The 13,045-nt window shown below is 44.9% G+C and overlaps 1 protein-coding gene across 1 annotated transcript in view; it reads right to left on the bottom strand.

Annotated features, from left to right (window-relative positions):
- VEPH1 (ventricular zone expressed PH domain containing 1) overlaps positions 1-13,045 on the bottom strand; it is an 881,348-nt gene that overhangs the window by 138,397 nt on the left and 729,906 nt on the right. Inside the window, exon 11 of the mRNA XM_069726749.1 lies at positions 2,999-3,116. Coding sequence (XP_069582850.1) covers positions 2,999-3,116 — 118 coding nt within the window. The remainder of the gene's footprint in view (positions 1-2,998; positions 3,117-13,045) is intronic.

The following is a 13,045-nucleotide window of genomic DNA, read 5'->3' as shown; positions in this document are numbered from 1 at the left end:
AATTTTCCTCCGCTGACCACACCACTGCTGCCCGTGTACCCCTGGAACCAATTTTACAGTGTCTACAGCCTAATTTTGTTATGTTAGGCTACTACGCCTGTCTGCGGTCCCTCCTTCCAATACTCGTCCACTGACCAGACCACTGCTGCCCGTGGACCCCTGGAACCTTTTTTTAATTGCATAGAGCATCCTTTTTTTAATAGTAGGCGTACAAAGTCTGTCTGCGGTCCACTATTGAAATTGTCCTCCACTGCCCAGAGCAATGCTGCCTGTGTACCCCTGTAACTTTTTTAAGCTGCAGTGAGCCACATTTTTGGTTTAAGGCCTAATACCTGTGTCTGTCTGCGTCACTCAATTCAGCTGTGTTCCTTTGAAAAAAGCTGAGCGTCAATAGTCTTGTTTTCAGCCTCTAGGAATTTTAAAACTGCATTGGGGGTACAACTTTGGTAGGGCCTACTAACGGTGTCTGCCTCCCCAAGGTGTGCCCCAGGTTTCGTCCACATTGCTTCGGTCTTCCGACTCTCGTTTAGTAGTTGTAGAAAACTACACTGCATTAGGCCTACAAATTGGGTATGGGGTGTAGAGAGATGGTGTGTTACACTCCAAGGTGTTCTCCAGGTTTCCTCTCCATTGCTTCGATCTTCATGCTCTCGTTTAGTAGTTGTTGGAAACTACACTGCATTAGGCCTACAAATTGGGTATGGGGTGTAGAGAGATGGTGTGTTCCACTCCAAGGTGTTCCCCAGGTTTCCTCTCCATTGCTTCGATCTTCATGCTCTCGTTTAGTAGTTGTTGCAAACTACACTGCATTAGGCCTACAAATTGGGTATGGGGTGTAGAGAGATGGTGTGTTACACTCCAAGGTGTTCCCCAGGTTTCCTCTCCATTGCTTCGATCTTCATGCTCTCGTTTAGTAATTGTTGGAAACTACGCTGCATTAGGCCTACAAATTGGGTATGGGGTGTAGAGAGATGGTGTGTTCCACTCCAAGGTGTTCCCCAGGTTTCCTCGCCAATGCTTCGATCTTCATGCTCTCGTTTAGTAGTTGTTGGAAACTACCCTGCATTAGGCCTACAAATTGGGTATGGGGTGTAGAGAGATGGTGTGTTCCACTCCAAGGTGTTCCCCAGGTTTCCTCGCCAATGCTTCGATCTTCATTCTCTCGTTTAGTAGTTGTTGGAAACTACACTGCATTAGGCCTACAAATTGGGTATGGGGTGTAGAGAGATGGTGTGTTCCACTCCAAGGTGTTCCCCAGGTTTCCTCGCCAATGCTTCGATCTTCATGCTCTCGTTTAGTAGTTGTTGGAAACTACACTGCATTAGGCCTACAAATTGGGTATGGGGTGTAGAGAGATGGTGTGTTCCACTCCAAGGTGTTCCCCAGGTTTCCTCTCCATTGCTTCGATCTTCATGCTCTCGTTTAGTACTTGTTGGAAACTACGCTGCATTAGGCCTACAAATTGGGTATGGGGTGTAGAGAGATGGTGTGTTCCACTCCAAGGTGTTCCCCAGGTTTCATCGCCATTGCTTCGATCTTCATGCTCTCGTTTAGTAGTTGTTGGAAACTACACTGCATTAGGCCTACAAATTGGGAATGGGGTGTAGAGAGATGGTGTGTTACACTCCAAGGTGTTCTCCAGGTTGCCTTTCCTGAGCTTCTATCTTCAGGCTCTTGTTAAATAGTGGTTAAATGGAACAACTGCATTTGGCGTACTAGTTGGTTTGGGGCCTACTAACAGTGTCTGCCGCTCCTTGCTGTTCTCCTCCACTGAACAAAGCTGTGCCGCCTGTTTACTACGGTTGCCAATTTTGAACTGCATTTCGACTACTTACTGATTTGGGCCTACTCTCTGTGTAAGCCTCTCATTCCAGTTGTCCTCCACTGCAATGCCCCCTGGTTAGTCCTGTGTTACCAATTTTGAACTGCATTTAGCCCACTTTATTCTTTGGGCCTATATCTGTGTTTCCTCCTCATCCTGCCCATTGCCCAGCCAGTGATAGATGAGTCTGCTGGTACATTGACCCATAACGCAAAATTCCCTGTGCACGCTACACAGCAAGATTGTGACCCTGCTGAAAGTCACGTTCCTCTTCCCGCATACCATACCACCTTACACGGGGACAAAGAGGAAGGTGCAGATGAAAGTGCAGGTTCCTTCATCAGGTGGGGGAGGAATACTAGTTGGCGACGTCACTGGCACAGGGCCTCTCATAGTACGCAAAAGTGTTGCTGCCGGTGGGAGGCGCCCCCGCCGTGCAAACACACCGCTGTACTTTGAGGGGCCCTGTGCCAGTGCCAATGCCAACTAGTGGGCCCCCCCTGCTTGCTCAGGATCACAGCACTTGCAAAGTTGAAATACTTACCTCTCCCTGCTCCACTGCCGTGACGTGTTCCAGATTTCCTGGGCCCACTAATTACTTGAACCAGCCCTACCCCCCACAACTTTAGCCAAATGACCCCCAATTTCAAATGCCTTCAAATTATTATAAGCTAAATTACGATTGACAAGCTTCAGTAACAAGAATGGATGTTTTTGCCATTAAAATGGGCAGTGTAGATGTTTTCCTGGCTTCCACTCACTGCCGACTATGCTCCCCCATTGACTTGCATTGGGTTTCGTGTTTCGGGCGATACCCGACTTTTCGCGATAATCGGCCGATTCCACTCGACTCGACTTCTAAGATAGTCGGGTTTCGCGAAACACGGCTCAACTCCAAAAAGGTCAAGGTCGCTCAACCCTAATCATGACTATGTTACTATTGTTTGTACACATTTTTCTTAAAGTTCAGCACAAGGTAATACTTCTGTATCATGGTGACATGAATACATAGTGTATTTACACTACTAGTGCAGAAGTCTTGTTTTCATTGATAATTGTAAAAAATAACACAACACATTGTGTAGCCCATAGTGTCTCAGCAAGATGGAAAAGCACTAATCCCTATACCAAAAGTTCTCCCCTCTTGCTTTCACAGCATGCAAGGCTATTTATTACCTGCTGCCTTCTCTGGATTGTTGCACATGAAACAAAGCCATGACCCGGTTTCCGCACTATATCCAAAAAGATCAAAAAACCTCACTTCTTCCAGATGCGTATGTATAAGATCCAAATCCTAGAATGAAAACACAATAAGCATTATTACTTTTGGAAATAAACTTCAAATATAACCAAGACATTCAAAATATTTGTATTCTAAGTGGAGCCAAAATATGAGCAGTCTCATACTGTGCCTACCGTCAGAACTGCTGAAGATGAGTGAGATGTTAGCCAAGGCTTTGCACTGAGGCCAGTGATCATTCCTTTGGGTTTAATAATAACTCAACTGAGTAATCACTTGATAGAATGTCCATACTATTTGCTGACTGCTTCTGTCATTATCACTGTTATTGTAGACGAGCTAGTACAGTCATGGCCAAAAGTATTGACACCCCTGCAATTCTGTCAGATAATACTAATTTTCTTCCTGAAAATGATTGCAAACACAAATTATTTGGTATTATTATCATCTTCATTTAATTTGTCTTAAATGCAAAAACACAAAAGAGAATGAAGCAAAAAGCAAAACATTGGTCATTTCACACAAAACTCCAAAAATGGGCCAGACAAAAGTATTGGCACCCTCAGCCTAATACTTGGTTGCACAACCTTTAGCCAAAATAACTGCGACCAACCGCTTCCCGTAACCATCAATGAGTTTCTTACAATGCTCTGCTGGAATTTTAGACCATTATTCTTTGGCAAACTGCTCCAGGTCCCTGATATTTGAAGGGTGCCTTCTCCAAACTGCACCAACAGTTTTGTTTACCATTGTATAGCTGTACCATCGGTATATCTGCTGCTGCTGTAATGGTATTGTAATAATGGTTACATTGATACCTTTGCTGAACAAATCCCCTTTGCTCTTTTTTAACCACCATTTCAAGTTTTCTCCTAAGTAGTTTCTGGTGCAAAGGGGCCGGACTGTGCACTGAGTGTTCTCCTTGTCTGTGTTCCAGGCCCCTCCACCTACCTCTGGTATTTAACCCCTTAGCGACCGCCGATACGCCTTTTAACGGCGGCCGCTAAGGGTACTTAAACCACAGCGCCGTTAATTAACGGCGCTGTGGAAAAAGTGTATAGCGCCCCCCACAGGCCGATTTTCTCCGGGGTCTCGGCTGCCGAGGGTAGCCGAGACCCCAGAGAACATGATTCGGGGGGTTTTTAACCCTCCCCGCATTTGCGATCGCCGGTAATTAACCGTTTACCGGCGATCGCAAAAAAAAAAAAAAAAAAAAAAGCGATCTCTTTTTAATTTCTCTGTCCTCCGATGTGATCGCACATCGGAGGACAGAGAAAAGGGGTCCCAGGTGGCCCCCCAATACTCACCTAGCTCCCCCGATGCTCCTCGTGTCTCCCGGTGGGCGCCGCCATCTTCAAAATGGCGGGCGCATGCGCAGTGCGCCCGCCGGCCGGCACCGGGAGAATCTTTGGGGTCTCGGCTGCCTGGGGTAGCCGAGACCCCAAAGAGCATGATCGGGGGTCGGTTTTAGCGACCCCTGTTTTGCGATCGCCGGTAATTAACTGTTTACCGGCGACCGCAAAAAAAAAAAAAAAAAGTAAAGTGTAATTCTCTGTCCTCTGATGTGATCGCACATCAGAGGACAGAGAAATAGGGGGATTCGGGGACCCTAGCATACTCACCTAGGTCCCTGGATCCTCTTGCTGCTCCTCCTGGCCGCCGGCAGAAGAACATGGCGGACCCATGCCCAGTGCGCCCGCCATCTGTCTCCATCTGCCGGCTGGCAGGAGAACAGCGGTTAGGGCTAAAATTAGGGTTAGGGTTAGGGTTAGGGGTAGGGTTAGGGGTAGGGTTAGGGTTAGGGGTAGGGTTAGGGGTAGGGTAGGGTTAGGGTTAGGGGTAGGGTTAGGGGTAGGGTTAGGGGTAGGGTTAGGGGTAGGGTAGGGTTAGGGTTAGGTTAGGGGTAGGGTTAGGGGTAGGGGTAGGGTTAGGGTTAGGGGTAGGGTTAGGGTAGGGGTAGGGTTAGGGCTAGGGTTAGGTTAGGGGTAGGGTTACGGCTAGGGTTAAGTTAGGGGTAGGGTTAGGTTAGGGGTAGGGTTACGGCTAGGGTTAGGTTAGGGGTAGGGTTAGGTTAGGGTTAGGGGTAGGGTTAGGTTAGGGGTAGGGTTGGGGCTAAATTTCGGGTTAGGGTTGGGGCTAAATTTAGGGTTAGGGTTGGGGCTAAATTTAGGGTTAGGCTTCTTTCACACTTACGTCGGTACGGGGCCGTCGCAATGCGTCGGCCCGACATACCGACGCACGTTGTGAAAATTGTGCACAACGTGGGCAGCAGCTGTAGTTTTTCAACGCATCCGCTGCCCAATCTATGTCCTGGGGAGGAGGGGGCGGAGTTACGGCCACGCATGCGCGGTCAGAAATGGCGGATGCGACGTACAAAAAAACGTTTCATTGAACGTTTTTTTGTGCCGACGCTCGGCCAAAACACAACTGATCCAGTGCACGACGGACGCGACGTGTGGCCATCCGTCACGATCCGTCGGCAATACTATGGGCAAAAAACGCATCCTGCGGGCACATTTGCAGGATCCGTTTCTTGTCCAAAACGACGGATTGCGACGGAATGCCAAACAACGCAAGTGTGAAAGTAGCCTTAGGGCTAGGGTTAGGGTTGGGGCTAAAGTTAGGGCTAGGGTTGGGGCTAAAGTTAGGGTTAGAGCTGGGATTAGGTTTAGGGTTTGGATTAGGGTTGGTATTAGGGTTAGGGTTGGCATTAGGGTTACGCTTGGGATTAGGGTTAGGTTTGGGATTAGGGTTAAGGTTAGGGTTGTGATTAGGGGTGTATTGGGATTAGGGTTAGGTTTGAGGTTAGGGTTGAGATTAGGATTAGGGGTGTGTTGGATTTAGGGTTTTGATTAGGGTTATGGTTAGGGTTGACATTAGGGTTGTTTTGGGGTAAGGGTTGTGATTATGGTTAGGGTTAGTGATTAGGATTATGGATCAGGTTGGGATTAGGGTTAGGGGTTGGAGCTAGAATTGGGGGGTTTCCACTGTTTAGGTACATCAGGGGGTCTCCAAACACGACAGCCAATTTTGCGCTCAAACAGTCAAATGGTGCTCCCTCCCTTCTGAGCTCTGCCGTGCGCCCAAACAGTGGGTTACCCCCACATATGGGGCATCAGCGTACTCGGGATAAATTGGACAACAACTTCTGGGGTCCAATTTCTCTTGTTACCCTTGTGAAAATAAAAACTTGGGGGCTACAAAATCTTTTTTGTGAAAAAAAAAAAATATTTTTTATTTTCACGACTCTGCATTCTAAACTTCTGTGAAGCACTTGGGCATTCAAAGTTCTCACCACACATCTAGATAAGTTCCTTGGGGGGTCTAGTTTCCAAAATGGGGTCACTTGTGGGGGGTTACTACAGTTTAGGTATATCAGGGGCTCTGCAATCGCAACATAATGCCCACAGACCATTCTATCAAAGTCTGCATTCCAAAAAGGCGCTCCTTCCCTTCCGAGCTCTGCCGTGCGCCCAAACAGTGGTTTACCCCCACATATGGCACATCAGCGTACTCGGGATAAATTGGACAACAACTATTGCAGTCCAATTTCTCCTGTTACCCTTGTGAAAATAAAAACTTGGGGGCTACAAAATCTTTTTTGTGAAAAAAAAAATATTTTTTATTTTCACGACTCTGCATTCTAAACTTCTGTGAAGCACTTGGGCATTCAAAGTTCTCACCACACATCTAGATAAGTTCCTTGGGGGGTCTAGTTTCCAAAATGGGGTCACTTGTGGGGGGTTACTACAGTTTAGGTATATCAGGGGCTCTGCAATCGCAACATAATGCCCACAGACCATTCTATCAAAGTCTGCATTCCAAAAAGGCGCTCCTTCCCTTCCGAGCTCTGCCGTGCGCCCAAACAGTGGTTTACCCCCACATATGGCACATCAGCGTACTCGGGATAAATTGGACAACAACTATTGCAGTCCAATTTCTCCTGTTACCCTTGTGAAAATGAAAACTTGGGGGCTACAAAATCTTTTTTGTGAAAAAAAAAATATTTTTTATTTTCACGACTCTGCATTCTAAACTTCTGTGAAGCACTTGGGCATTCAAAGTTCTCACCACACATCTAGATAAGTTCCTTGGGGGGTCTAGTTTCCAAAATGGGGTCACTTGTGGAGGGTTTCTACTGGTTAGGTACATCAGGGGCTCTGCAAATGCAACATAATACCCGCAGACCATTCTATCAAAGTCTGCATTCCAAAACGGCGCTCCTTCCTTCCGAGCTCTGCCGTGCGCCCAAACAGTGGTTTACCCCCACATATGGGGTACCAGCATACTCAAGACAAATTGGACAACAACTTTTGGGGTCCAATTTCTCTTGTTACCCTTGTAAAAATAAAAACTTGGGGGCTACAATATCTTTTTTGTGGAAAAAAAAAATATTTTTTATTTTCACGGCTCTGCATTATAAACTTCTGTGAAGCACTTGGGCATTTAAGGTTCTCACCACACATCTAGATAAGTTCCATGGGGGGTCTAGTTTCCAAAATGGGGTCACTTGTGGGGGATTTCTACTGTTTAGGCACATCAGGGGCTCTCCAAACGCGACATGGCGTCCGATCTCAATTCCAGCCAATTCTACATTGAAAAAGTAAAACGGCACTCCTTCTCTTCCAAGCTCTGCGGTGCGCCCTAACAGTGGTTTACCCCCACATATTGGGTATCAGCGTACTCAGGAGAAATTGCACAACAACTTTTGTGGTCTAATTTCTCCTGTTACCCTTGTGAAAATAAAAATTTGTGGGCAAAAAGATCATTTTTGTAGAAAAAATGCGATTTTTTTTTTTTCACGGCTCTACGTTATAAACTTCTGTGAAGCACATGGGGGTTCAAAGTGCTCGCCACACATCTAGATAAGTTCCTTAAGGGGTCTAGTTTCCAAAATGGTGTCACTTGTGGGGGGTTTCCACTGTTTAGGCACATCAGGGGCTCTCCAAACGCGACATGGCGTTCAATCTCAATTCAAAGTTCTCACCACACATCTAGATAAGTTCCTTGGGGGGTCTAGTTTCCAAAATGGGGTCACTTGTGGAGGGTTTCTACTGGTTAGGTACATCAGGGGCTCTGCAAATGCAACATAATACCCGCAGACCATTCTATCAAAGTCTGCATTCCAAAACGGCGCTCCTTCCTTCCGAGCTCTGCCGTTCGCCCAAACAGTGGTTTACCCCCACATATGGGGTACCAGCATACTCAAGACAAATTGGACAACAACTTTTGGGGTCCAATTTCTCTTGTTACCCTTGTAAAAATAAAAACTTGGGGGCTACAATATCTTTTTTGTGGAAAAAAAAAATATTTTTTATTTTCACGGCTCTGCATTATAAACTTCTGTGAAGCACTTGGGCATTCAAGGTTCTCACCACACATCTAGATAAGTTCCATGGGGGGTCTAGTTTCCAAAATGGGGTCACTTGTGGGGGATTTCTACTGTTTAGGCACATCAGGGGCTCTCCAAACGCGACATGGCGTCCGATCTCAATTCCAGCCAATTCTACATTGAAAAAGTAAAACGGCACTCCTTCTCTTCCAAGCTCTGCGGTGCGCCCTAACAGTGGTTTACCCCCACATATTGGGTATCAGCGTACTCAGGAGAAATTGCACAACAACTTTTGTGGTCTAATTTCTCCTGTTACCCTTGTGAAAATAAAAATTTGTGGGCAAAAAGATCATTTTTGTAGAAAAAATGCGATTTTTTTTTTTCACGGCTCTACGTTATAAACTTCTGTGAAGCACATGGGGGTTCAAAGTGCTCGCCACACATCTAGATAAGTTCCTTAAGGGGTCTAGTTTCCAAAATGGTGTCACTTGTGGGGGGTTTCCACTGTTTAGGCACATCAGGGGCTCTCCAAACGCGACATGGCGTTCAATCTCAATTCCAGCCAATTCTACATTGAAAAAGTAAAACGGCGCTCCTTCACTTCCAAGCTCTGCGGTGCGCCCAAACAGTGGTTTACCCTCACATATGGGGTATCGACGTATTCAGGAGAAATCGCACAACAACTTTTGTGGTCTAATTTCTCCTGTTACCCTTGTGAAAATAAGAATTTGTGGGCAAAAAGATCATTTTTGTGTAAACAAAAGCGATTTTTTTATTTTCACGGCTCTACGTTATAAACTTCTGTGAAGCACTTGGGGGTTCAAAGTGCTCGCCACACATCTAGATAAGTTCCTTAAGGGGTCTAGTTTCCAAAATGGTGTCACTTGTGGGGGGTTTCCACTGTTTAGGCACATCAGGGGCTCTCTAAACGTGACATGGCGTCCGATCTCAATTCCAGCCAATTCTGCATTGAAAAAGTCAAACTGCGCTCCTTCACTTCTAAGTTCTGCGGTGCGCCCTAACAGTGGTTTACCCCCACATATGGGGTATTGGCGTATTCAGGAGAAATTGCATAACAAAATTTATGGTTACATTTCTGTTTTTACACTTGTGAAAATAAAAAAAATGGTTCTGAATTAAGATGTTTGCAAAAAAAAGTTAAATGTTCATTTTTTCCTTCCACATTGTTTCAGTTCCTGTGAAGCACGTAAAGGGTTAATAAACTTCTTGAATGTGGTTTTGAGAACCTTGAGGGGTGTAGTTTTTAGAATGGTGTCACACTTCATTATTTTCTATCATATAGACCCCTCAAAATGACTTCAAATGTGATGTGGTCCCTAAAAAAAAATGGTGTTGTAAAAATGAGAAATTGCTGGTCAACTTTTAACCCTTATAACTCCCTAACAAAAAAAAATTTTGTTTCCAAAATTGTGCTGATGTAAAGTAGACATGTGGGAAATGTTATTTATTAACTATTTTTCGTGACATATCTCTCTGATTTAAGGGCATAAAAATACAAAGTTTGAAAATTGCAAAATTTTAAAAATTTTCGCCATATTTCCGTTTTTTTCATAAATAATCGCAAGTAATATCGAAGAAATGTTACCACTAACATGAAGTACAATATGTCACGAAAAAACAATCTCAGAATCAGCGGGATCCGTTGAAGCGTTCCAGAGTTATAACCTCATAAAGTGACAGTGGTCAGAATTGTAAAAATTGGCTCGGTCATTAAGTACCAAATTGGCTCTGTCACTAAGGGGTTAAATAACAGGTCAATGCATTTTCAATGACCTGCCTCCTCTGATTAATATCTCCTCTTCAAACATAGGAGGCAGGTGAAAGGGTTGAGGAATCAAAGACAGGGAGAAGACCTAGTGCACAGTTCATCCTTTGTGCACCAAAATCGAATTTGCTGAAAATTTCAAACGGTGATTAAGGAAGAACAATTGAGCAAATTTCTTCATCAAAGGTATCAGTTTAATCAGTATTACAGTGCCATTACAGCCTTGTCTTTACATTACAAAATTGTACTGACAAGTTCTCTCTAAAATGGGTCTTCAGAAAGGACATAAAAATGTTTAAAATGTCAGGGGTCTAAGTGATTAAATTCAACAACACATTGTATTTGGACAGTAATTATGACCTTGAATTGTGACTTCTTGCCAGTGCATAGAAAGATAGAAGGTGAAAAATGTAATAAAAAAGATCTTCCATCCAGTCTCTTATTGCCGATTAATATGTGTTAGCAAAATCTAAGACGGGAAATGAATTGGCAAGAATTGCTTGCCTGAGGAGGTGGTGATGGCGAACTCAGTCGAGGGGTTCAAGAGAGGCCTGGATGTCTTCCTGGAGCAGAACAATATTGTATCATACAATTATTAGGTTCTGTAGAAGGACGTAGATCTGGGTATTTATTATGATGGAATATAGGCTGAACTGGATGGACAAATGTCTTTTTTCGGCCTTACTAACTATGTTACTATGTTATGTTACTATGTGTTACGATATCAAAAACATCACATTCATTTTTCTGCTTGACAGTTGAACTTGGGTAATGGAAACCTGATGCAATTGCTGTCTAAAGTCATATAGTAATGCAGAACATGTCAGATCTTCAGTACTGGAGACAAGAGATCTGATCTTCTGTATCTTCCACTAGCAGGAGGCGACAATTATTTGCATAGTCAAAAATCCTCAAACTTTCCACAGCTGCAGATGATTTTCTGTTTTTACTACGATATTAACTTCATTTGATTGAGAGGCAGAAACAAGCAGCGTAGGGTCTCAGCCTGCACATGTGTCTGGGACCCCCTTCCATGAAGCCTCACGAAGGCGCACACATGGATATCAATATGATCATTCCCATTAGGCAAACATAATACACATACATATATAAATATATTTATATATATATATAATATAATGATGGGAGCGTCATTCTGTCCGAAGCCTTTATAGACTGCGCAAGCGCAACTTGCCTGTGCAGTCTATACCCCACAGAGTTACGCTGCTGGGGGTGCTGCCTTATACTACAGAGTCTGATTGTGGGGGTGTTGCCTTATACTATGGAGTCTGTCTGTGTGTGGGGGGGGTGCTGCCTTATACTACAGAGTCTGCCTGTGGAGGGTGCTGCCTTATACTACAGAGTCTGCCTGTGGGGGGTGCTGCCACCTTATACTACAGAGTGTGCCTGTGGGGGGAGTGCTGCCCTATACTACAGTCTGCCTGTGGGAGGTGTGTGCTGCCTTATACTACAGAGTTTGCCTGTGGGGGGTACTGCCTTATACTACAGTCTGCCTGTGGGGGGTGCTGCCTTATACTACAGAATCTGCCTGTGGGTGGGTGCTGCCGCCTTATAATTCAGAGTCTGTCTGTGGAGGGGGTGCTGCCTTATACTACAGAATCTGCCTCTGGGAGGGTGCTGCCTTATACTATAGGGTCTGCCTATGGGGTGCTGCCTTATACTACAGGGCCTATCTATGGGGTGCTGTCTTATACTACAGGGTCAGCCTATGGGGTGCTACCTTATACAACAGGGTCTGCCTCTGGGATGCTGCCTTATAATAGAGGGTCTGCCTATGGGGTGCTGTCTTATACTACAGGGTCTGCCTATGGGGTGCTGTCTTATACAACAAGGTCTGCCTATGGGGTGCTATATTACACTACAGAGTCTGCTTATGGAGTGCTGTCTTATACTACAGAGTCTGCCTATGAGGTACTGTCTTATTCTACAGAGTCTGCCTATGGGGTGCTGTCTTATACTACAGAGTCTGCCTATGGGGTGATGTTTTATACTACAGAGTCTGCCTATAGGGTGCACAAGATGGTAGCAGCACATGACAAGATTAGAGCACAGGATGGAAGCAGCACATACCAGAATGGGGACCATATATACCAATATAAATGCCCGCCACCCGGGCGTAGAACAGGTTCAATAGCCAGGAGATACAGTGGGGCAAAAAAAGTATTTAGTCAGTCAGCAATAGTGCAAGTTCCACCACTTAAAAATATGAGAGGCGTCTGTAATTTACATCATAGGTAGACCTCAACTATGGGAGACAAACTGAGAAAAAAAAATCCAGAAAATCACATTGTCTGTTTTTTTATCATTTTATTTGCATATTATGGTGGAAAATAAGTATTTGGTCAGAAACAAACAATCAAGATTTCTGGCTCTCACAGACCTGTAACTTCTTCTTTAAGAGTCTCCTCTTTCCTCCACTCATTACCTGTAGTAATGGCACCTGTTTAAACTTGTTATCAGTATAAAAAGACACATGTGCACACCCTCAAACAGTCTGACTCCAAACTCCACTATGGTGAAGACCAAAGAGCTGTCAAAGGACACCAGAAACAAAATTGTAGCCCTGCTCCAGGCTGGGAAGACTGAATCTGCAATAGCCAACCAGCTTGGAGTGAAGAAATCAACAGTGGCAGCAATAATTAGAAAATGGAAGACATAAAAGACCACTGATAATCTCCCTCGATCTGGGGCTCCACGCAAAATCCCACCCCGTGGGGTCAGAATGATCACAAGAACGGTGAGCAAAAATCCCAGAACCACGCGGGGGGACCTAGTGAATGAACTGCAGGGAGCTGGGACCAATGTAACAAGGCCTACCATAAGTAACACACTATGTCACCATGG

Source organism: Ranitomeya imitator, chromosome 5 (assembly GCF_032444005.1).
Source record: "Ranitomeya imitator isolate aRanImi1 chromosome 5, aRanImi1.pri, whole genome shotgun sequence".
In the NCBI taxonomy this organism is placed as follows: domain Eukaryota; kingdom Metazoa; phylum Chordata; class Amphibia; order Anura; family Dendrobatidae; genus Ranitomeya; species Ranitomeya imitator.
The sequence above is the reverse complement of the archived record's forward strand: the minus strand, read 5'-3'. Positions and strand labels throughout refer to the sequence as shown.